This window comes from Rattus norvegicus, chromosome 1 (assembly GCF_021556685.1).
Source record: "Rattus norvegicus strain SHRSP/BbbUtx chromosome 1, alternate assembly SHRSP_T2T, whole genome shotgun sequence".
Classification (NCBI taxonomy): Eukaryota; Metazoa; Chordata; class Mammalia; order Rodentia; family Muridae; genus Rattus; species Rattus norvegicus.
This window is the reverse complement of record NC_141534.1, coordinates 11,073,741-11,099,691: the sequence shown is the minus strand read 5'-3', so window position 1 is coordinate 11,099,691 and position 25,951 is coordinate 11,073,741. Positions and strand designations below refer to the sequence as shown.

At 37.6% G+C, this 25,951-nt stretch overlaps 1 protein-coding gene across 1 annotated transcript; it reads right to left on the bottom strand.

Annotated features, from left to right (window-relative positions):
- Nucleotides 1-490: 490 nt before the first annotated feature.
- LOC148006842 (endogenous retrovirus group K member 5 Gag polyprotein-like) lies at nucleotides 491-1,924 on the bottom strand. Its single transcript, XM_087596815.1, has one exon. It carries the CDS (start codon nucleotides 1,922-1,924, stop codon nucleotides 491-493), a length of 1,434 nt encoding a protein of 477 aa, XP_087452941.1.
- Between the last annotated feature and the right edge of the window lie 24,027 nt (nucleotides 1,925-25,951).

The window sequence follows — 25,951 nt, the reverse complement described above, 5'->3', positions numbered from 1 at the left end:
TGAGGGAATAATATAAACTGAGCTATACGGTCTCCCTGGGGGATAACTATCACACCCCTTTCGACAGAGACCATGATTTTAATTTCTCCTGTGTAATCGGCATCGACGAGCCCGGGCAGTATTCTGATTCCCTTCAAGAGTGCACTACTGCGTCCTAAAAGAAGTCCCAAACTGCCAATAGGCAGCGGCCCATATACCCCCGTCCCTAAGGCTGGTGGACCCATTTGAGGTGTTAACACTGCCCTGCTGGAGGAACAGAGGTCTAATCCCGCACTTCCCGGGGTGCCTCTGATAAGGTCTTGGACATAAAGGGGTTGTTTTGAGGGGGGAAACGAATTGGATGTGAGGTGGCAGTATTCATTGCTCGGTACACTCTGGTTTGGGGGCCCTGAAGCGGGCCCTGTCACCCGTTTCCCGACAGTGGGAGAGGGCGCCCCTCAACATCCATCTTGGAGCGGCATTCATTCCTCCAATGATAACCTTTACGGCATCACGGGCACAGTCCTGGTCCATTAATAACCTTATTCTTAGGACATTCTCTTCTAAAGTGCCCCACCTGCCCACAGGAGAAGCATGTTTTGCTTCTGTGGTCCCCCTTTTGAATGGCAGCTGCCATCACCTGGCCCATATGATAAACTCCGTCAATTTCCTTGCAAACCTTGATATAATCATTTAGGCTTTTAGATCTATGAGGCCAAATAGCCTCCTTGCAATACCTATTAGCATTCTCAAATGCCAATTGTTTCACTACAGGCATAGCAGTATCTGCATCCCCAAAGAACTTCCCAGCCAATTGTAACAATCTGTCTACAAATTCTTGGAAAGGTTCTGATGGCCCCTGAATAACCCTTGACAGCTGATCTCCTGCTGCCTTATTGGGAAGGGACTTCCAAGCTCTGATGGCCGCTGTGGCAATTTGACGATATACAGCGGGATCATAGTCAATCTGTATATGTAAAGGAGCGTATTGACCTGTGCCAGTTAACATTTCCAAATTTCTATTGCCCTGGCCAGCCTGGGCATTAAGTCTGGCAGTGGCAAGACATTGTTCTTGATATTCACTCCTCCACAAAAGATAATCTCCACCTCTGAGTACTGCGTGGCAAAGCTGTTGCCAATCACTAGGTGTCAAGTTGGAATTGGTGTAGGACTCGAGCATGGCCATATTGAAGGGAACTAGGGCCCCGTAGGACGATACTGTTTCTTTAAGGGCCTTCAACTCCTTAAATGAGAGTGTAATGTGCTGTTGATGCATCTGATCTGGATGGCCAGGATTAGGGACCTCCATGACTGGATAAATATTTTTACTTCTTGAGGGTCGGAATATTACTCCCCTAAGGGGAGATTCAGAAGTTACAATCCTCCGTTTCTCATCAAAGAGATAATCATCATAAGCGGGGGGTGGCGAGGGCTCCAGCGGAGGGAATAACTCCTCTCTTCCCTTTTTTCTTTGATTCCGACATTTTCTCAATTTCCCCCTCAATTTCTCAATCTCCCTCTCCAGTGTTATCTCCTCATCTGTATCAGACTCACAGGAAGTTGAATCAGAATCACTGCTGTCCCTACAAATTGACTCTTTAGTATGTTCATCCTGTGCAGTCCCAAATGTCCTTTCAATTTCCATCATCTGTTCTTTGACCCTCGCATTTTCACTAAGTAAAGCATCCTTCACTAACCTCCATAAGGAAAAGGTAGCAATTGGAATGCACTCTGATCCCCCATCTTGGAGGGCCTTCTGTAAATCGTTTTTAACCTGTTTCCAATCTGGAATATTAAAACTGCCACTAGCTATAAACCAAGGACTGACTTGTTCTATAGTTTTAACAAAATCTTGGGCTGTCTTTACCTTAATGCCAGTACCTTGTTGTTTGAGTAAACTTACAAGCTGGTCTACGACTAATAACGAGGAACTTGTAGTTCCCATGGCTACTTACTTCCAGTTTTGCCCAGTGGTCGCCGCTTGTCCCCAATATGTTCCGCTTCCTTGCCAGCCTGCCTTTTGGAACGATCCCGTCAGTTGGTCCTCTCTTTCCCGATCTCGGTGGAACCTCCAGATGTCAGTGCCTGCACCGACAGTGTGTGAATATCAGGCGTAGGTCTGCGGGATTGAAATAAATCAAGTACACAGGTCATCCGTTTTCAGCGAGTGCCATGGAGAATCCCAGCCCCAAATCAGGGGCTAAGAGCAGCTGCCAAGGGTATAAACAATTTCTTACTATAGCAGCCTAAAAAGGCTCAGCGATGGGGGAGGGAAACACCAAGGTAGGGCCCAACATTGTTCTAAACCTTAAGTATTATTACAGGGCTGATTAAAATATACATTAGATGATGAAGTTATTATAGACTGCATACATTCCTCTAAAATGCTCATGTTGAAGCTTACATCTCAAGATGATGGCATTGGTATGTGGAGGTGGAAATTTGCTCAATAATATAGGTCATGAGGGCAGAGACATCATGAACAAAAGTTAAGATCCCTGTAAAGGCCCAGAGTCCTTACTATGTTCAGGAAGTCTACACAAGAAGATATCAAGAAGAATGTTTGAAGGTGGGAACTGGCCAGGATTTTGATGCTCGGAATAATGACAATTAATTTTATGTTGTCTATGGGCTACTTAGTATTTTTGCTTAGCAAATACTGCTTGGTGTTTTGCTATAGTAGCCTAAACAAAATATCCATAGACATGTCTACTCTCCTTCTTTTCGAATCAGTCTCATGACTGTACCATTATAAAAAGTCAAGGAAACTCAGTAAATACTACAAAATGTAATTTATAGATGTTTAATGTCATATAAATATAATGAATTTTCAAAGAAAGATACTTCAGGTTATTCTTACATGGTCAGACTGAGAGAGCTAAGAGAGGAACATAAGCTTAAGCAGAGGACCAGGTCCCACGGTGAAACACATCCAGCCAGCTACAGCCTCTGGGAATCACTAGCCCTACTGCAATCTTTTCTGCACTTAGAAGATACCTTTTCAAAGGGTGATAATCATTCTACTTCCATAGCAGTAGTTAATCAATGACAAGATGTTCTCCATAAACCTTTTATATAGTCATGTAATGCCAAGGCTTGCAAATCCCTGATTGCAGTTTTTCCTTTAGAAACCCCTTCCCCTAGACCTCCTGGTTGTTTTTATTATACTCTTGCATCAGGAAGATTTGTGGCCCAAGGGAGCTTGAATTAAGACTCTCATGTACTTGCACCAGAGTTGTGGTTCCTGGTGGTCTCTTTGGGGTGGGATTTACCATCTGGGCACAAAATGGCAAGGCACTGAGTCCTAATGCTGTTTCAAAGAGTTTGACAGTTGGCTCAGTGGGTAAGAGTATACACTGATCTTATAGAGGACCTGAGTTCTGTTCCTCAGTGTTCGTAATTGGGCACAGTTGTGTGAAACTATAGTTTGAGGGTATTTAATGTACTCTTCTGGCCTACCTAAGTCATCTTCACTCAGGTGTAAATGCATACACACACACACACACACACAAACAGAATTAAATTAATCTTTACCTTACATTGTAATAAATTCAACATTTACCAAAGTGTATTAATAAGGTTAAAGTACTCATTAACTTCAAAAGAAAAAGATGGTGATAGTTTTTTTATTAGAAACTTTGAATACTTCAATATTTCATACACAATCATATTATATCATTCACATTCATGACATTTTCACTATCTAAAATATCACAAAAGTTCCCATTTATAAATTATTTTATATCTTAATTAATACTAGCTAAATTTATCTTCTAAATATATAATACATATGATGTTAAAGTAAGAGGAAAATCTAAATAAATTTCAGTTTAAATAAGTTATGTGATGTGATAAATCACTGAGCATTAAAATTAAATTTCAGTACATTTGTAACATATATAACCTCCAAAGACATAAACCCACACAAATGCATTTCCCAAATTCATATTTTGGCACTCTTTTAGCTTGTCTGACTTTGAAACCACATATATAAATATTAGCTGACATTTACTCACTAACAACTTCTGATATTTAGTCACAGGGGATTTGTCAAACATAGTTTATAATATGAGGAATAATTCACTTAATATGTTTCCAAAGCCAGTGAAGTAAATATTAGAGTGGTTTAATTTTATAGATGAAAAACTCATGTCAGCTTAAGAAGCTTTCTTAGAAGTCTTGGCCTCTGACTGCATAGATTTAACTACTGCTTAGGAACTTACTACTCAGTAGGTAGTTATCTTGTATATGTGCATTTTATATCCATGTATGTATATGCATATGATTCATTGGATACATCAAATATTTTCATTTCTGTGTATTTATATTCATACCATTCCAAGTAATATTATTTTGGTATTGCCCTTATTTATTTGACAAAGCTTCTGTCAAACTTGCAATAAATAATGATCTTTTAATTCATATAAACCAGGATACCTTGCTTTAATTTTCACATCTACAATGATTTATACTCATTTTGATGTAGAGAATATAACTAATCTGACAAATATTTTGTCATAAAGTATTTTCGAAGTACTTTTATCTGAATAATGAGAGAGGAATACAATTTAAATACACTATTTGATATTTAAATATCAATGTTAATTTTTCTACTAAAAACACAAAATACTGTATGTTCATGATTACATTTTTTTACTGGACTTTTTTATTTACATTTCAAATGTTAGTCCCTCTCCTGGTTTCCCATCCATGAGCCCCCTTTCCATTCCTCTACTCTTTCTTCTATAAGAGTGTTCCCCCTCCCCAAACACCCCCTTTCAGCCTCCCTACCCTGATATTCTCCTACACTGGAGGATCCAGTCTTAGTAGGACCAAGGGCTTCTCCTCTTATTGGTTCCCATCCTCTGCTACATATGCTGCTGGATCCATGAGTCTGTCCATATGTACTTTTTGAATGGTAGTTCAGTTCCTGAGAATTGTTTGGTTGGTATTATTGTTCTTACAGGGTTACAACCTCTTTTACCTCCTTCAATCCTTTCTCTAACTCCTCCATCAGGGGACTGTCCTCAGTCCAATGGTTGGCTGTGAGCATCCACTTCTGTATTTGTCAGGCACTGGCAGAGCCTCTCAGGAGACAGCTATATCAGGCTTCTGAAAGCATGCACTTCTTGGCATCATCAACATTGTCTGGTTTTGGTGGCTGCATGTATATGGGCTGTATCCCAAGGTGAGACAGTCTCTGGATGGCCTTTACTCCAGTCTCTGGTGCAAACTTTCTCCACATCTCCTCCTATGAATATTTTTGTACCCACCTTTAAGAAGGACTGAAGCATCTGCACTTTGGTCATCCTTCTTGAGCTTTATGTAGTCTGTGGATTGTATCTTGGATAATTTGAGCTTTTGGGCTAATATTCAATTATTAGTGAGTGCATACCACGTATATTTTTTGGTCATGGGTTACCTCACTCAGGATGATATTTTCTAGTTCCTACTATTTGCCTATGAATTTTCTGAAGTCATTATTTTTAATAGCTGACTAGTACTCTGTCGTAAAAGTACCACATTTTCTGTATCCATTCCTCTGTTGAAGGGCATCTGCATTTTTTCCACCTTCTGGCTACTATAAACAAGGCTGCTATGAACATAGTAGAGCATGAGTCCTTGCTATATGGGTATATGCCAAGGAGTTGTATAGCTGGGTCCTCCGGTAGTACTATGTCCAATTTTCTGAGAAACATCTAGACTGATTTCCAGAGTAATTTTACTAGCTTGCAATCCCACCAGCAATGGAGGAGTGTTCCTTTCTCCACATCCTTGCCAGCATCTGTTGTCACCTGAGTTTTTGACCGTAGCCATTCTGACTGTTATGAAGTAGAATCTCAGGGTTGTTTTGATTTGCATTTCCCTGATGATTAAGGATGTTGAACATTTCTTTGGATACTTCTCAGCCATTCCATATTCTTCAGCTGAGAATTCTTTGTTTAGCTCTGTACACCATTTTTAGTAGGGTTATTCAGTTCTCTGGAGTCTAACTTCTTGACTTCTTTGTATATATTCAATATTAGCCCTCTATTGGATAGAGGTTTGATAAAGACTTTTCCCAATTTGTTGACTGCCATTGTGTCCTAATGACAGTGCCCTTTGCCTTACAGAAGTTTTGCTGGCTTTTGTGGTTCCATTTGTCAATTCTTCATCATAGAGCATAAGCCACAGGTGTTTTTTTTACTGGAAATATTTCCCTATGACCATGTGTTCGAGGCTCTTTCCCACTTTCTCTTCTATTAGTTTGAGTGTATCTGTTTTGATGTGAACACTTATGCTTTGTACGGGGCAATAAGAATGGATCAATTTGCATTCTTCTACATGCTAACCTCCAGCACCATTTGTTGAAAATACTATCTTTTTTCCCACTGGATGGTTTTAGATCCTTTGTCAAAGATAAGATGACCATAGGTGTGTGGGTTCATTTCTGGGTCTTCAATTCTATTCCACTGATCCACCTGCCTGCCTTTGTACCAATACCATAAAGTTTTTAATCACTATTGCTCTTGAGATCAGGGATGGAGATTCCCCTAGAAGCTCTTTTTTTGTTGAAGACAGTTTTAGCTATGCTGAGTTTTTGTTATTCCAAATGAATTTGCAAATTGTACTCTTTTTAGGTTAGGGAAGTTTTCTTCTATAATTTTCTTAAAGATATTTACTGTATTTACTGGCTCTTTAAGTTGAGAACTTTTGCTCTCTTCTATACCTATTATCCTTAGGTTTGATCTTCTCAATTTGACCTGGATTTCCTGGATGTTTGGGGTTAGGAGCATTTTGTGTTTTATATTTTCTTTGATCGTTGTGTCAATGTTTGCTATGGTATCTTCTGCCCCTGAGATTCTTTCTTCTATCTCTTGTATTTTCTTGGTGATGCTTACATCTATGACTCCTCATCTCTTTTCTAGGTTTTCTACCTCCAGAATTTTCTCCTTTGTGCTTTCTTTATTGTTTCTCTTTCCATTTTTAAATCCTGGATGGTTTTGCTCAATTCCTTCACCTGTTTGGTTGTGTTTTCCTGTAATTCTTTAAGAGATTTTGTGTTTCCTCTTTAAGGGCTTCTACTTGTTTACTTGTATTGTCCTGTATTTCTTTAACGGAGTTATTTATGTCATTCTTAAAGCCAAATCTTGCTTTTTGGACTGTTTGGGTATCCAGTACTTGCTTTGTTGGGAGAACAGGGCTCTGATGATGCCAAGTAGTCTTGGTTTCTGTTGCTTCTGTTCCTGGGTTTGCCTCTTGCCATCAGATTGTCTCTGGTGTTTGTTTGTCTTTCTCTCTCTGACAGTGGCTTGACCCTCATGTAAGCCTGTGTGTCAGCACTCCTGTAGATCTGTTTTCTTTCAGCACCATCTGAGTACAGAGAACTGTGAGACTGGATCAGCTCTGGTTGTAGGCAGAGACTGAAAAGTTCCTGTCCCAGGCTGACCCTGGGTTAGTGTGTTCTGCCTCCAGGTGGGTCACTTAGAGCAGAAGAGTTGGTCTTACCTCTGCTCTCAGGTGTGTCAGAGCTCCTGGAGACTAGCTTTCAGCTCTGGGAACAGGCAGAAACCACAAGGGTCCTGCCCCTGACTGCTCCTAGGTTCCTGTGCCTCAAGGGCACAGAGAGCACTAGGCAGGTTCATCTTGGGCTAGGAATGTTAGCAGGAGTCATCGTTTCCTCTGAGCTCTCAGGATTATGAGCGCTTCTGAGAGTTCAGCTCTCTTCTCAAGGAATTTGGGTACAGAGACCTATGGGACTGGTTCAGCTCCGGCACAGTCAGAAATTGGAAGTCATGATTGCATTTTAATTTGTATAATCTAATACATAGTAAAACATATTTGCATTCATTGTGTTGAATGAGTACAAATCTGTCTTTTTAAACCAATACAATGACCTGAAATTATTTTTTCTTATGCAAGAAATTAATGAAAAATCAATCAAGTTTTATGAACAAAATAGTCAAGTTTTTACTCTGTACGTTTAGTATCTTCAAAATAAAAGACATAGAACAAAGTCTAAATGTGCAACTCCAGAATTACATGAGAAACTAAGGCTAAAATTATTAAAATAAAATAGGACAAAATATGACCATTGTGTTTATTACAAAGCAAACTTCATTATCTGGCATAGTTTAGTGCCTATCAATAAATTCTGAATTAAATACTAGATCACCCGTGTTTTCTCATTCTATTTATAAGCTTAAAATGGCTGTTACATTACTTACAAAATAACTGTAACACTGTATTAAATGACATTCTAAAAATTTAGTCTTTCTAGCAGAGTAACAAATACTTGATATAATTTGAATTTATATTAGTTTCTGGTACTGATGAAGAGATTAAAAACTAGAGTGACATTTCTATTAGATGCTATAGGATCTCGTACTTGGAAAATGTGTTGCTCTAGAATCGGTCTGCTTTTTTGCTCTTTTGCAAGTAATTAATGTTTACTACAATGAACATTTCAAACTACACACAAAAGAAAAGGTGTGATGAGTGTGTTTAATGACCTGTATTGCAGCTGAATTATCTGTGGCTTGTTCATTTAACCAGAAAGAATGAAAATAAACAACGAAAATTACAGATTTTTCTCCATTAATTCAGTTTTTCATGATACATTCCAATCACAGCCTCTCTTCTCCTGGACCCACCTCACACAGTCCCTCTTCTCATTCCTCCCGCCCCTTCTCTTCTGAGAAGGTAGAGACCTGCCCTAGAAAGCCCCCTACATCAAGTCTATACAGGTCAAGGCATGTCCTTTCTCACTGATGCCAGGCAATGCAGCCCAGTTAGGGGACCGGATTCCAGGACAAGGAACAGATTTAGAGCCAGCCCCTGCTCCAGTTGTTGGTGGAACCCCATAAAGACCAAACTACACTTCTGCCACATATGTGTAGATGGCATAGGCCCAGCCATGTATGCTTTATTGTTAGTGGTTCAGTTTCTGAGAGCCCTCAAGGTTCCAGGTTAGTTGACTATTAATTAGCCTTCCTGGGAAGTTCCTATGCCCTCAGCATTCCTAAATCCTTCCTCCAACTCTTCCATAAACCTCTCCTCCACCCCCAGCCAGCTCTGTCTAGTATTTGGCAATGAGTCTCTGGATCCATTTCAGTCAGCTGCTGAATGGGGCCTCTTAGAGGACAGGCTCCTGTCTGCAAGCATAACAGAGAAACATTAATCTTGTCAAGGACAGGTGCTTATCCTAGCGATGGCTCTCAGGTTGGGCCAGGTATAGGATGACCATTCTTTCAGCCTCTGCTTCAACTTTGTCCCTGAATTTCTTGTAGACAGGAGTAATTTGGAGTCAAAAGTTTTGTTGTTGGGCTAATGTCCGTCCTTATCTCTCTGTTGATGGTTCTTCCTAGAACAGAAACTGACCCCTTCAGGCGCCATGTCCCCATTGCTAAGAGTCTCAGTAAAAGTCACTCTATAGACTTCTGGGAACCCTCCCCCTTCCCAGGACTGTGGCAAGTCCTAGAGATGTCTCCACAAACATCACCCTTGCCAGACAACAAACTCAATTCATTCTCCTGACCATCTCTCCATAGACCTGATCCTGCCCCCACCTCATTCTCCTTCTCATTTCCTCTCTCAGTCAATTCCCTCCCCACATCTGCCTCCTTTTACTCCTCCTTCTAAGTGAGATTCAAGCATCCTTGGTTGGGCCATCCTTTAGTTTAGATTCTTTGAGTCTTTGGAGTGTAGTGTGGGGAGTCTACTTTATGGCTAATATCTACTTACAAGTGAGTACCTACCATGCATGCCCTTTTAGACCTGGGTTGCCTCACTTGGGATGATATCTTCCAGTTCCACGCATTAACCTATAAAACTCATGATATATATTTTGTTTTACTAGCTGAGTAGTAGTCTATTTGTGTGAATGGATCACATTGTATCTATGACTTGGTTAAGGGGCTTCTAGGTGGTTTCCAAATTCCTGGCTATTACGAATAAAGCTGCTGTAAATGTAGTGGAGCACATGTCCTGTTGGCATGATGGTGCAGCATTTGGCAATATGCCCAAAAGAACTGTTGCTGTGTCTTGAGGTATCCCAAATTTTCGGAAAAACTGCCAGACTGATTTCCAGAGCACAAGTTTGTACAAGTTTGCACTCCCACCAGCAATGGAAAGTCTTTCCTTTACTCTACATCCTCACCAGCATGAGCTGTCACTCAAGTTTTTGATCTTAGCCATTCTGATTGATGTACGATGGAAATTCAGGGTCATTTTCATTTTGATTTCCCTCATGACTGAAGAAGGTGAATATTTCTTTAGGTGCCTCACAGACATTAGAGGTTCCTCTGTTGTGAATTTTCTGCTTAACTCTGTTCCTCACTTTTAAGATGGGTTATTTGTTTTTGTTTTTGTTTCTGTTTTGTTTTTTTTTTTTTTTGGTGTCTCACTTCTTGAGTTGTTTATATATTTTGGATGCTAGCCCTCTATTGGATACAGGGCTTGTGACTATCTCTTCCCCATCTATATGTAGGCTGCCATTTTGTCCTAATGAGAGTGTCCTTTGCCTTACAGAAGCTTGTCAGTTTCACGAGTTCCCATTTATTTATTGTTAATCTTAGAACTTGACCCTTTTGTATTCTGTGTAGGAGGTTATCCTCTGTACCAATGAGTTTGAAGTTGTTTGCCAACTTTCTTTTCTATTAGATTTGGTGTATGTTGGTGTAAAATTATAAAAATAATATGACTCATCCTGGTACCTCCGAGTCCCCGCACCTGAGGATCTGCGCATTCTGGCTGCCTCTGTGTTACTGCTTTCACATACCATCCCCTTGGCAGTTGTTACCATGCCTGAGACTCATATTGCTTTCCTCGGGCCATGCCACACACCATGCTAGCCCCAAGCATTCTACAGACTAGCATGGCTCCCTGTCACAAACTCTGCTCACACTCTCAACACTCAGTGAAATCATTACTCAGCAAACTGGAGCCAAACAACAAGATTTATGTTTTAAATGCTCAATGTACAATACATCCACATAATTAACTTATAACAAATTGATAAAATATAGTTGCCCACCAAGACATACAAAGTCCTGTACATATCCATCCTTTCAGAATATTCATAATAACCTGTAAATGTGCAGAGAGGACTCTTACCATCAACCTCCATGTTCTCTCTTCTCCTTCTCTTGATCTTGCTCTAGTCTCTTCTCTCTAAAACTTTTCTCTTGCCCATCCTTCCTTCTTGGCCAATGACAGGCCTCGTTCTATCTTGTACCTGCCTTCACCTGCATGACATTCTACAGGTGTATCTGGTTTTATGTTGTGGTGCTCGATCCGCTTGGACTTGCGTTTTCAGCAGGGTGATGAATATAGATATATTTGCATTCTTTAACATGAAGACAAACATCCACTTAGATCAGCACCATTTGCTAAACATTTTTTCCCATTGTATGTACTTTTTCCAAAAATCAAGTGCTTGTAGGTGCGTGGGTTTATTTCTGGGTTTTGATTCAACTCTATTGATCAACCTATCTGTCAGGTTTTATAAAAATACAGTGCATGTTTTTATTACTGTTGTTCTATATTACAGCATGGACTAAGGGATGGTCATACCACCAGAGTTCTTTGCTGTTCTGCTTTCTTTTAGGTATCCTGGGTTTTTCCATGTGAAGTTAGAAATAGTTATTTCAAGGCCTATAAAGAATTATGCTAAAATTCGAATGAGAATTGCATTGAATCTGTAGATTTCTTTTGGTCAGAGTCCATTTTCAATATGTTAACCTACTGATCCATGAGCATGGGAGATCTTTCCATTTTCAAATATCTTCAATTTCTTTCTTCAAAAACTTGAGGTCCTTGTAATGTACTTCTTTTACTTGCTTAGTTAAAGTTACAGCAAGATTTTTTTTTAATTATTTGTGGCGATTGTTGAGAGTGTTGTTTCTCTGATTTCCTTCTCAGCCTGTTTATAGTTTGTATAAAGAGTTCTAGTGATTATATTTTAGTTAATTTTGTATCCAGTCCCTATGCTGAAGGTGTTTATTAGATGTAGGAATTATTTGATCAAGTTTTTTAGGTCACATATATAAACTGTCATATCAAATAGGAAAACGTTTACTTCTAACTTCCAATTTGTATCCCCTTGATCTCTTGTAGTTGCTTATTTTGCTAACTAGAACTTCAAGTATTATACTAAAAAGATGAGGAGAAAGTGGACATCCTTGCCTTTACCCTAATTTTAGTAGCATTTTGAAAAGCTTTCCACATTTAGTTTGATATTGGATAGTGTCTTGTTGTATATTACCTTTATTGTTTTAAGATATATGACTTATATCTATGATATCTCCAAGACTTTTTAATATGAAGTGGTGTTGAATTTTGTCTAAGGGCTTTTCAGTATCTAATGAGAAGTTTATATGCTTTTATTTTTCAATTTGATTTTATGGTAGAGTATTGAACAATCCTTACATTCCTGAGATCAAGCCTCTTTGATGAAGTAGATGTTTTTGATGAATTCTTAGATTCTGTTTGTGAGTATTTTATTGAGTATTTTGGCATCACTGTTCATAGGGGAGATTGGTCCTAAATTCATTTTGTTTGTTGTTATAATTGTTGTTGAGACATTGTGTAGTTTAGGTATAAGGGTGATGGTAGTCTCATAAAATGATATTGGCACACTTCCTGATCTGTTTCTGATTTGTGGAGTAATTTGAGGATTATTGGTATTAGCTCTTCTTTGAAAGTTTTGTAAAATTCTGAGCTAAAACTATATGGCCCTGGACTTTTTTTTTTCAGTTGGGAGATTTTTTTAATGACAGTTTCTATTTCCTTAGATGTTATAGGACAAGTTTAATAGTTTTCCTGATCATGATTTAACTTTGGTAAGTGGTATCTATTTAGAAAATCATCAATTTCATTTAGATTTTTCTATTTTGTGGAGGACAGGTTTTGAAGAAGCAAATATTCTTTGAATATTCCCAGGGTCTGTTTTTATGTCTCCCTTTTCATTTATGAATTTGATAATTTGGATACTGTCTCTCTGACTTTTAGTTAGTTTGGTTAGGGGTCTGTATATCTTGTTGATTTTCTCAAAGAATCAGCTCTTGGATTTTTGATTCTTTGTGGTGTTTTTTGTTTCTAATTGCTTTATTTCAGTCATTGTTTTGATTAATACTCCATCTACTCTTCTTGGGTAGGATTGCTTCTCTTTTCTTTTCTAGATCTTTAGCTGTAGTTTTAGTCATTAGTATGAGAATTCTCCAATCACTTGCGCTTAGTGCTATGAACTTTTTTCTTAGTACTGTTTTCATTTGGGCATATTACACCTTCATTTTCTTTTATTTCCAGAAAATCTTTGATTCCTTTATTTCTTCTATAACCCAGGGTTGTTGAGTAGAGACTTGTTCAGTTTCCATGAGTTTATTAGTTTTCTGTTGTTTCTGTTGTCATTGAAGTCCAGTTTTGCTCTACGATGATCTGATAAGATGCAGGGGTTGTTTCGACTTCCTTGTCTCTGTTGAGGCTTGCTTTGTGACCAAGTATACTGTCCATTTTGGAGATGATTCCATGAGCTGCTGCGAAGAACATATATTCTCTTTGTGTTTCAGTGAAATATTCTATAGATAGCCTGTTAGATGAACTTGATTCATAATCTGTTAGTATTATAATTTCTCTCTTTAATTTCTGTTTATATCACTTGTCAAATGGTGAGTGTAGGGTGTTGAAGTCTCCCACTATTAACCTGTAGTATTCAATGTATGACTTAGGCTTTAGTAATGTTTCTCTCACAAATGTGGCTGCCTTCGCATGTGGGGCATAGATGTTCAGAATTCAATTTTCTTTTAGTGGATTTTCCTTTGATAAGGATGAAGTGTCCTATTTTTAGTTGAAATTTTATTTTATCGGATATTAGACTGAGTACTGAAGCTTGCTTCTTAGGATTGTTTGCTTTGAAAACCCTTTTCTAGATAGTCCTTTATTCTGAGACACTGTTTATCTTGTTGCTCATGTGCTTGTATGCAGCAGAATGATCGATTCTGTTTATGCATTTACTCTGTTAACTTGTGTATTGCTATTAATGAATTGGGTCCACTAATGTTGAGCTAAATTAATGACCAATGATTGTTAGCTCTTGTTATTTGGTTTTGGTGGTAGTAGTGTGTGTGTTTGTGTGTGTGTGTGTGTGTGTGTGTGTGTGTGTGTGTGTGTGTGTGTGTGTCTTCTTTTGGTATTGCTATGAAATTATAAATTTCTTGTATTTCTTGGGTATATTTATCTTCCTTGTGTTGGAGTTTTCCTTCTAATATACTCTGTAGGGCTAGAGCAGTGGAAAGGAATTATTAAAATGTGGTTTTATCATGGAATATCTTGGTTTCTCAAACTATGATGATTGAAAGTTTTGTTGAGTTGTCTAGTATAGGACAGGTGAAGGCAGGTACAAGACAGAACGAGGCCTGTCATTGGACCAGAAGAAAGGATGGATGGATGAAAAGTTTGAGGGAGGAGGAGGAGACTGGAATGGAAGGAGACTGCAGGAGATTGGAAGAGAAGCCACCAAGAGAACATGGAGGCAGACATTAAGATTCCACTCTGTACATTTACAGGTTGTTATGAATGTTCTTAAGGGATGGATATGTATAGGGCTTTGTATGTTCAGGTGGGCAACTATATCTTACCAATTGGATCATAGGTTATTGTGTTGTGTGTTCTCTCTTGTGACGATTTGAGTTTAAGAGAGTGTGTGGTGGCAGAGACACTGGGCTGCCACAGAGTTGGGATGTATATATCTGGCATGGTGAAGCCTGCCTTGGGAACTGGATGGGTAGAGAGATTATTGCCAGGCTCAGAGAGAAGCCTTTGGCAGTGTGATATGGGATGGAGCAAAGCAGGTGAGAGGCTTTGCTGACTGAGATTAAGATATCTATCAGATATCTTGGGGCACTGATGTGCTGGACCTAGTGGGGGATAAATGACAGCATTTTATTTTTTATAATTTTACCAGCAACAGTCCAGACTAAGATACATGGTCTGACAAGGTCTGCAAGAAACTTGGCCATGCCCTTCTGGTTTAGGGCCTCTGTTAATAAGTCAGGTATAATTTTGATAGTTCTTCATTTATATGTTACTTATCTTTTTTCTCTTGCTGCTTTAAATTTTTTTGGTTCTGTAAATTTAGTGTTTGTATTAGTATGAGGTGAGATTATTTTCTTTTCCATTCCATTCTCTTTGGTGGTCTGTAAGCTTCTTATATTTTTACACCTCTCTCTCTCTCTCTCTCTCTCTCTCTCTCTTTCTCTCTCTCTCTCTCTCTCTCTCTCTCTCTCTCTCTCTCTAAATTAGGTAATTTTCTCTATGATATTGTTGAAAACATTTTCTGGGTCTTTGACCTGATAATTTTCTTCCTCCATTCCTTTATTCTTAGGTTTGGCCTTATCATATTGTCCCTCAAATTTCTTGTATGTTTTATATTAGAAACTTTCTTATTTACTATTTTTTGACTAATGTATCATTTTATTCTATTATGTCTTCTATGCCTGGAATTCTTAATTTTTTCAAATTTATTTTCTTATATATTATATATTCACTATTATTTTTCTCCAAAAAAGGGCATGCATCTCAGGGATATCAAAATAATGTGGTATACCTATTTGCAATAATAATTTGCAACAAACCCTCATATTAATTCTGGCTAATGCAACACAGTAGAATGAAAAGGGGTTGAAAAGCAGGCCATAGAAGCAGAAACAGACCCTACTCCCAGTGTTACACAAGGAGTCCAAGACTAAGCTACACAATCATAGCACATATACAGTGGATCTAGGTTACTTCCTCGCAGCCTCCCTGGTTGGGAGTTCAGGCTCTGTGAGACCTTATACACTCAAGTTAGTTGAGCATGTAGGTGTTCTTGGGGTGCCTTTCCGTTGACCCCTCTGGCTCCTACAATCCTTCATCCCCTCCCCTCTTTTTCAAAATTCTTCAAACCCCATCTATTGTTTGGCTATGGGTCTCTGTATCATTTTCAATCAGTTGCTGAATGGAACCTCTCTCATTCTAATTATGCTAGACTCCAGTCTATGGGTTTAGAAGAAAACCAGGAATCATTTCTTTTACCTTTTTTTTTTTTTTGTTCATGTATGTTTGTCTTAGGTCTCAGGGATATCCAACTTCTGGTTTCTGCCTCCAGACAGTGTCAGGGGTGGGTTCCTTTCCTGGCGTGGGTTAAGCTAGACTGGTCTGGTCATTAATTGTCCAGGCCCACAGTACCTGTGCCATCTTTCTCCTGGCATATCATGCATGCTGTGTGGCATGTGGACCATGCAGCAAGACGAACTGGTGGAACTGGAAGGTAGAACTTGTTCCAACCCATAAATATTTTTTTTTGGTTCTTTTTTTCGGAGCTGGGGACCGAACCCAGGGCCTTGCGCTTCCTAGGTAAGCGCTCTACCACTGAGCTAAATCCCCAGCCCCCCAACCCATAAATCTTAAAACCTGAGGCGTGCAGGAGTAGAACTTGCTGCCAGCCTCTGACTGATTGGGAGCACATAACCAGCTAACCCTACCTTCTCTTTACCAAATTCAGTGAATCTGTTTTACATTAAGGTATTTGGTTCACTTGCACTTGAGTTTTTTGCACGCTGATAGATATAGATCTATTTGCACACTAGTACATGCTGACATACAGTTAGACCAGCACCATTTGTTGAAGATGTTTTGTTTGTCCATTGTACAATTCTGAGATCTTTATAAAAATTGTTGCTTCCATCGATACAGATTTACATCTAGGTCTTTAATTCAATACTATTGACAAACCTGTCTGCTTTTATGCCAATACAATGCAGTTTTATTGCAGATGTTCACTGTAGAGAGGATCATAACTCCAGATGTTCTTCTTGTTTTGTCTTGTTTTGTTTCAGCCATCATGGTCTTTTTTGTTTTCCCATATGAACTTTAACATTGTTTTCTCAATGCCGTTAAAGAATTGTTTTGGAATTTTGATGGAGATTGAACTAAATCTGTAGATTGGTTTTGGTTAGATGATCAGTTTTAAAATTGTAATCCTACTGATCCATGAGCTTGGGAAATATTTCTGTCTTCTATCTTCTTCAATTTCATATATATATATATATACATATACATATATACATATATATATACACACATATATATGCTGATTATGTTTTTTAAGTTATTCTCATATCTAGCCATTACTAAAGGTATTTATCAGTTTTAGGGAGTGTCCTGGTAGAATTTTGGGAGTCATATACTATTTGGTGTTATATGTACCATTATACCATCTGCAGATAATAATTCTTTTACTTCTTCCTTCAAGTTTGTACCCTCTTGATCTTCTTTAATTATCATGTTTATCTAGTTAGGAGTGTGGAGGAAGGAGACAGACTTTTCTCATTTCTGACTTTATTAGCATTGCTTTCAGGGTTTGTTTTTGATGTTTGCTTGTTTGTTTTCCATTTAATGTGATTTTGCCTATTGGCTTGCTATAAACTGCCTTTATTATGCAATTCATGACTCATATAACTGACCTCCCTGAGACTATTATCATGAAGTATCAAAGGTTTTTTCAGCCACTAATGAGATGATCATTTGGTTTACTTCTTTGAGTTTGTTTATATAGTGGATTACATTGACTGACATATGTACATTGACCCATCTCTGCATATCAGTGATGAAGCCTACTTGATCATGGTGGATGATCTTTTTGATGTGTTCTTGGATTCAGTTTGCAAGTATTTTATTGAGATTTTTGAATTAATAATCCTGAGAGATATCAGTCTGTAATTCTGTTTCCTTTTCTATGTCTTCATTTGGTTTGGGTATAATGAGATTGCAGCCTCATATCATAAATGTGGGAATGATCCTTCTGCTGCAGTCTTGTGGAATAGTTTGAGGCATATTGGTATTTCTTCATTAGTGAAAGCCTGGTAGAACTTTGTGCTAAAACCTTGTAGACCTGGACTTTAACTTTTTGGGGGGATGTTAGGAGACTTTTAATGCCTATTTCTATCTCTTAGGGGCTATAGGTCTATATCTCATCGATTTTCTCAAATATCCAACTCTTTGTTACATTTGTTCTTTGCATTATTTTCTATTTTTATTTTATTGATTTCAGATCTCAGTTTATTTCCTGCTTTCTACTTCTCTTGGCTGTGTTTGCTTCTTTTGGTTCTAGAGAACTCAGGTGTGCTGTTAGGATCCTAGTATTTGATTTCTCTTATTTCTTGGTGAAGAAATAGTACTTAGTGCTATGAAGTTTCCTCTTAGCCTGCTCTCATCCTGTCCCATGCATTGGATATGCTGTGCCTACATTTTCATTGATTTCTAGAAAGGCTTTTATGGATTGATGTCTATATGCAGGTACAGGCAGGCACTAGACAAGGTCTGTGATTGGGAAGTGAAAAGTAAGGTGAGCAGAGAAATTTGGAGACACACACACACACACACAGAGAGAGAGAGAGAGAGAGAGAGAGAGAGAGAGACAGAGACAGAGACAGAGAGAGACAGAGAGAGACAGAGAGAGACAGAGAGACAGAGAGAGACAGAGAGAGACAGAGAGAGACAGAGCGAGAGACAGAGAGAGAGAGTGGAGCAAGAGGTAGTGTGGCATAGTGCTTGGTGTCCAACTTTCATTGTTTGTTATTTAATACAACAGGAGGCAGACCAACCTGTTACGCAAGAATCCACTAAAATATAAGATTATCATCCTGAGAGGTAGAGTTTTATTTTCTAAGGGAGAAAAGGTGGTGCTACTTGGGCTCAAGCAAGGGAACCTTGAAACAAAGAAGCAAGAAGTGCAGTTGAATTCTGCTCACAGACTTAGGTCCCCTGCTGTGTGAAAGAAACAGGCTACTCTGAGTCAAAAAGCCAGAGTGTGGCTTAATTCAATAACTGGTTTCTTTGCTTTCGGAGCAGATTTATATACAGAGTTTGTCTAATTCATGTAGGCAATTTCACCCACAATTCTGAACTAAGATAGAAAAAAATAGAAGTCTGAAACACCAGGCAATAGTACATAACAGATATATATTATAGACGTTGCTAGTGAGTGGAGGTCTGAGACTCTAGGTAGAGAGCTTAACAGATAGATAGTATAAAGATAAAATGTTCTGATAAGTCTTACAAGATACTCAGATTCTCTCTAACGTGGCCTTCAGGGGAATTTTTGTTAAAATCTTGGTTTGACAAGCTGCCTGCTGCTTATTAACAGGTATTAATAGAAGTGTGCTTAATTTGTTTTTATAGTTAAAAGGGAAGAATACAGATTATGCCCAAGTCATGTGGGAAATTCTGCCCACAGTTTACAACTAGTACAGGTTATGGTTCCAAGCAGAGGGCATAATAAAATATTTTGGTTTACTCCATTTGTTTTAGATTATTTTAATTTTCAAAATGAGAGTGATTTGAGTTTTGTGGAAATATTATTTCTCTGGGAGAGAACACAAGATACACGCTTTTCTGGTAGCTAGAGGATATGCTGATTTAGGGGGAAAGTTCTGTCTTTGTGTTTTTAGAGAAGGTGATTAGGCTCTGAACATCTTCCAGAAATATATAGATCAGATTTGATAGAGAGAGACCCCTGGAAGAACTAGATTCAAGAGAATAAAACAAAAAATAAATAAATAAATAAAAAACCCAGAATTTCATCCTAAATAGTCTGTACACCATGTACAGACTAATACAATCCATACAGATACCTTGATACTAAAATTTTCTTTTGAGATTTATATATTACAGAAGGTAAATCTTTGGTAAATCTCATCATCAGATGTACTGAAATGACCTGCCTGAATTCCTGATCTTAGGGACTTCCAGCTGAATCCAGCCAGGACAGACATCAAAGACTACAACAATCTTTGAGTGGCCTGCTTAAGGCCAAACAACTTCCTCATTTTTCCTAACCCCCTTCAAGATGTTTCAATGCCCAAAGATATTCCACTTGAAAAAGTTATGAAGAGTCGTTGACTCAATGTCCTGGACATAGGGGATTGAGGGTGGTTGTTCTGAGGTTGTCTTTCTAGAGAATTTAGAAATGGTCATAATTTAACAGGGAGAAATTAGCTACAATTGAGTGTATAGCCATAATCTCATTTGTAGAAATCCTTATATTTGTTACTAAACTGAAATTATAATCTCTTACATTGGTAAAGAAAATGTTTTCTTTTGTATAAATTTCTTATTGATATAAAATTGAAATTAATATTTTCTTCTCTTATAGGCATTGAGTGTATACAAAACATTTAAGAATACAAGGTTTAGACCCTGTCCTATATATCATATACTGAGCTGAGATGATTAAACATATGAGTTAAGGGCCAGATAGCAAATTCATGGATCTGAGTTTACTGTTAGAGTGTTTTAAAGATAATTTATAGATAAGAGTAGTTAATGGATAACAACCCAGATTATTTTACATAGATATGTTGTTTTCAAAAAGATAAGAAATCCACAAAATGTGACATTTAATGTTATTTGTTCTTTTGTTGTTGAGACATATCTGCTCTTAGCAGCTCCCCTTTTATGGCTTCAAAGAAGAACTGAATGTCTTTAAACGGCAGGAGAGGTAATATATTGTGGCTAGGTAGCCACTGGTCTGAAATTGCCTATTTTATCTACAAACAAAATACTGTCCAGAAAAGAACACATTATACAGAATAGCCAACTGATAATCACTGCCAAGTCAGAATAATCAGTCCTTCAAAATTCTGTGTTGCAAAGGTCTGAAAGATGATCCTGGGCCAAATTGTTGAAGACTGATGCTCTTATATGTTGTTAACAGGGGATTGTACAGGTAAGTAGTTGTCTCTTCAACTTGTCTCAGTTCAGAAGCCATGTTAGGCTTCCTTTATCTTCAGTTAATATTGGTTGTTCTCAGATTTCTGACAGGATTGAAGACTAATTATATTCTCATAGCATACCCAGGCTATTCAACATTGAGAATGAATGCATATTTAATTAGGTAGTTTTCAGATAGTATGCAAGCTAGCCAAAATATAACACATAGATTTAAGCCTTTCTTAAGTCTGGATAGATCATAGACTGTACAATTTAATATTTAATTAACAAAAATCATGGACTTGGTGTTAGGTATATCTTATACTTTATAAATTACATGATGGCAATAGTTTTGTTCTGCTGATATCTGAGAAAAGAGTTATTTGTTTCTTTAATTAAACAGAAAGGGTGAAATGTAGATTGATGTCTATATGCAGGTGAGGGCAGGCACAAGATAAGGCAAGGCCTGTGACTGGGCAGTGAAAAAGTAAGGCAGGCACAGAGATTTGGGGAGAGAGAGAGAGAGAGAGAGAGAGAGAGAGAGAGAGAGAGAGAGAGAGAGAGAGAGAGGAGCAGCAGGTACCATGGTATGGGTCTTGATACCCCACTTCCATTATTTATTATATAACACGGCATTCTTTAATATATTTATATATTTCTTCCTTTGCTCAGATGTCATTAGTAATGAAATGCCCAGTTTCCATGAGTTCGTAGGCTTTCTGTTTTTTCTATTGTTGTTGAAATCCAGCTTTATTCTGTAGTGATATCATAGTATACAGGTTAGTTTTTAATCTTTTTGCATTTGATATTTATTTTGTAAGTGAATATGTGATCAGTTTTGGACAAAGTTCCATGAAGTGCTGAGAAGGTACAGTGAGGTATTTTGGTGAAATTTTCTATAAATATGTGTTACTTCAATTTGATTCATATTGTCTGTTAGCTCTACTATTTCTCTGTTTAATTTATTCTGGATGACCTGTCCATTGGTGAGATTGGGCTTTTGAAATCTCCTAATAGAAATCATATAGATTTCAGTATGTAACTTAAATTTTAATAATATTTCTCTTTTCAAATGTGGGTACTCTGCATTTACAGCATAGGTGTTCAAAATTGAGATGTCATCATACTGGTGTTCTTCAAAGAGTAAGACATTTCCTTCCCTATATCTTATATTAATTTTGATAGATATTACAATGGTTATACCAACTTGATTTTTGGTTTCATGTGCTTGAAATTTTTTTCCAACATATAACTCTCAGATAAAGTCTATCATTTATGTTGAGGTACCTTTCGTGTAATCAGCAGAAAGATGGATTCTGTTTTCACATCCATCTTGTTAGCCTGTTTCTTTTTAATGAGGAACTGAGTCCTTTGATATTGAAAGATATCAATAACCAATTGATATTAACTTCTATTATTTTGTTGGTGCTAGTGCGTGTGTGTGTGTGTGTCTCTCTGTCTGTCTGTGTTTCCATTTGTTTTCGCTGGTGTAAGATTAATCATTGTCTGTGTTTCCATCAGTGTAGTTAACCTCCTTTCATTTAATTTTTTTTAGTAACTTCTGTAGGGCTGTATTTTTGTATAGATATTGTTTACATTTGCTATGGAAATCTTGTTTTCTCCTTCTGTGATGATTGGAAGCTTTGCTGGGTATAGTACTCTGAGCTAGCCTCTGTGTTCTCTTAGATTCTGCAAGACATATATATGTCCAAGCCCTCTGGCTTTTAATACCTCTATTGAGAAGTCAAGTGTATTTCCAGTAGGTATGTCTAAATATGTTACTTCCTATATTTCACCTGATACTGTTAGTATCCTTTCCTTGTTTTGAGCATTTAGTATATTGATTATTAGGTGCTAATTGGACTTTTTTGTGGTCCCATCTATTTGATTTTTTGTAAGCTTCTTACATGTTTATAGGCATCTCCTATTTTAGGTTAGGACAATTTTCTTTTATGATATTTGTTGAAAATGTTTTCTTGTTCTTTGTTCTGGGAATCTTCTACTTCTTCTAATCCCATCACTCTTAGGTTTGATCTTTTCACAGTGTCCCACATTTTCTAGATGTTTTGAGTACTAGATTTAACATTTTCTTTGACCTATGTATCAATTTCTTTTATCAAAACTTCAATGTCTGAGATTCTCTTGTATTTCTTGTATTCTTTTGGTGACACATCTGTCAAGTAGTATGTTTTCTTACATAGATTTTTCATTTCCATAATTTCATCAATATGTGTTTTCCTTTTTGCTTTAATTTTGCTTTTGAACGGTTTTATTTATTCCCTTCAAATTTTTTGTGTACGAAATTTTTATTCAGTAACACACTAGTTTGATCTGGTAAGGGGTCTCATCGAAAGATATGATCTAGCTGGAGTATACCCTTGTGAAATACACAAACACACCCTTAAATTCCAAAAAGTGATAGACAACATGGCAAATCATAGAAAAATTTGGCAGAATGTGTCAGTGGTAGTTTATATTCAATTCTCAAATGAACAGACAGGAAATGGAGGCTATTTAAAGAACAGTGTGTGTGTGGGGGGGGATGGCAAACAGAGACAGAAAGAGACAGAGAGAGATGGACACATTCTATCGGTGGAGGTCTGCTTGCCTCTTCCTCTCACATTCTAGCATTAAAGAATGAACCACCAAACCTGTTTTTTCACAATAATTTAATCCTTCTTAAACATATTAATATACTTCCATCTCTTTAAAATAAAATAAAAATAATGTATAATATAAAATTATATATACATACATATTCACGTGTATGTTTTACTGTGTTTCAGACAAACTACTCTAAAAATGTAAATAGAAAGTAACCACAGATAAGTTGACTCAGTTTTACTCAGCTATTAAGAACGAGGAAATCCTCACTTTGCCGGAAATGGATGGAACTAGAAAATATCCTCAGTGAGGTAAACCAGACCCAAAAGGACGTGCACAGAATGTACTCACTAATAAGTGGATATTAGGAAAAAGAAAAAAAGAAAAAAGTACAGAATACCCAAGATACAGTCCACAAAACTCAAAAAGGTCAACAAGCTGAAAGGCCCAAGTGAGGAAGCCAGAGTTGCACTTGAGAGAGAGAAGAAAGCTACCACAAGGGGTGAGAGAGAGGGGCACCTGGGAGGAAAAGGAAATGGGAGTGGACAGTTTAAATAATGTCAAAATAGGTTAAAAATTCTTTACTCAATTGGGAAGAAACACCATTCTACTCAGTGTTACTAGGAGAAACAACCTTGCAGAAAATTCCCTAATTCTTTGGCTCTTCCGATATTTTGCCCTCCTTCCCTCCTTATTTCTTGAATCTACTATGTTGAAGTGTTTTATATATATGAAAGCCCAAACATACTCTATCTTGGAAATGGCTTCCAAAAAAAGGGACAAGAACTCGATCTAAAGGTGCACCCAAGCTGCACCCAAGTTCCCAGAAGAACTGGATAGTTTGTCCCTGGCCTACACCCTAGAGTTACTTCCTAGGTACTCCCTAGCAGCAACCAATCAGGATTTGTCTGGTAGTTTCAGGTGTACTTTCAGAGTGTTTGTGATTATTGTTTTTGGCTTTTCTTCAGGCACCCACCTATCGGCTTAAAGGGCAACATATGTCACAATAGTTATCAAATTAGAAACCCCCTCACTCGCTCACCGTGTCCTATAGAACCTTGTCCAGCTGAGTGCTTGGAGCACAAGTTTGAGCATGAAAAGGACCCCAGTGCAATTGCATCAGAATCAAAAACTTAGTGACCTATTTGTGGTTCATGAAGTGGGCACAACATTTATACGCTATGAGACTGTGGTCCAGAACTCTGCTAATTGATTGGTTCTCATTTTCTACAGTGGATTCTGCCTGTTTCAAACAGTTTACTTGAGGAGTAATGAAGACCACCATTAACTGTGAGTATAGGTAAAATATTTATAGATTGTTATTAGGGATTATGCTGATTTAGCAAATTAGTGATTATCAGTTCTTCGATAGCCATTGTTTTATAATCACTAAGCAATTAGCAAGGTTTATAGTACCGAGCACTTTATTTCTCTTTTTGAGTGCATTTTAATCATAATTAAGGAGCTGACTGGATACTGCCAAAATATGTGTACCACTATTACACTGATACAGAAGAGTATCTTGCCAAGCTGGTCGTTGATTTTGTTCACTGGTATCATAGAAAGGTAGGACTGTTGGTTTCATCTCTCCTTTGGAAGATTGCATGATATCTTATGATTCCATGAAAACTATCCCACACAGGAGTGTTAAGGGTCAGTTATAGCTAAATAAATAATTTTAGAAACAATTGCAAATTAGAGAAAACCCCTGACATGAAATACATGGAAATACTAATTTATCCTGCTAAATCAAAATAACAATATAATGACAAATATTATTTTGAAAGAATGGCTGTAGCATAATTTGAAATGCTCTGCATACATATAGATGCATGCACATATACATATCCATGTTAAGCAATAACACAATTGTGGAGGAAAAAAGTAAACATATAAAATAGGGCTGAAACAAACTCTTAATTGTTTGGAAGAAAGAAACTAGGAATATTCTTAAGAAAAATTTCCAAATACTAAGAAGAAAATGCAAAGCTTCTTATTCTCTTAATCAAAACACCTCATTTGGTGCACACACATACACACGCACACACACACACACACACACACATATATCTATATGTGTATATATAGATTTCTTGTATCTATAAATCATAGTGAATCTGTGTCATATCTTACAAGATTTTTCAAAATGTGAGACAAAGATAAAAGGCATATAATTGTCAGAAAAAAATTAAATACATACATATCTGCACTCTGGTCATGGAAGCAGGTAGCTTAACTCCAAGTCTTCATTGCTCCTTCTTGTCTAAATCCTATCCCCTTTTATCTCCATCACCTCTGTAACAGACTACATTTGTGACTTCATATCTTGCTCCTCTCTGCCATCTCATACATCAGATCATACAAAGGTTTTAACAATGCTCCTTTTCTATTCATACTGTTATCCTAGCCTACAACTCTAGAAGCTATTCCCTGGTAACCTGAAACCCAAGCCTACCAGAGAAACAAGTCAGCCAGTAGGTAATGAGGTTCAGAAATTGACTCTTAACATTCTCCTCCAAATAAAATTTGTCAGTCTCATTCTAAAATCTATAGCTGACAACCTATTTTGCCTTCATCCTCAGGAGACTAAGCAGATCCAGATGAAATGCAATGTTTTCCTCCCGCCTGTGAACCACACCAG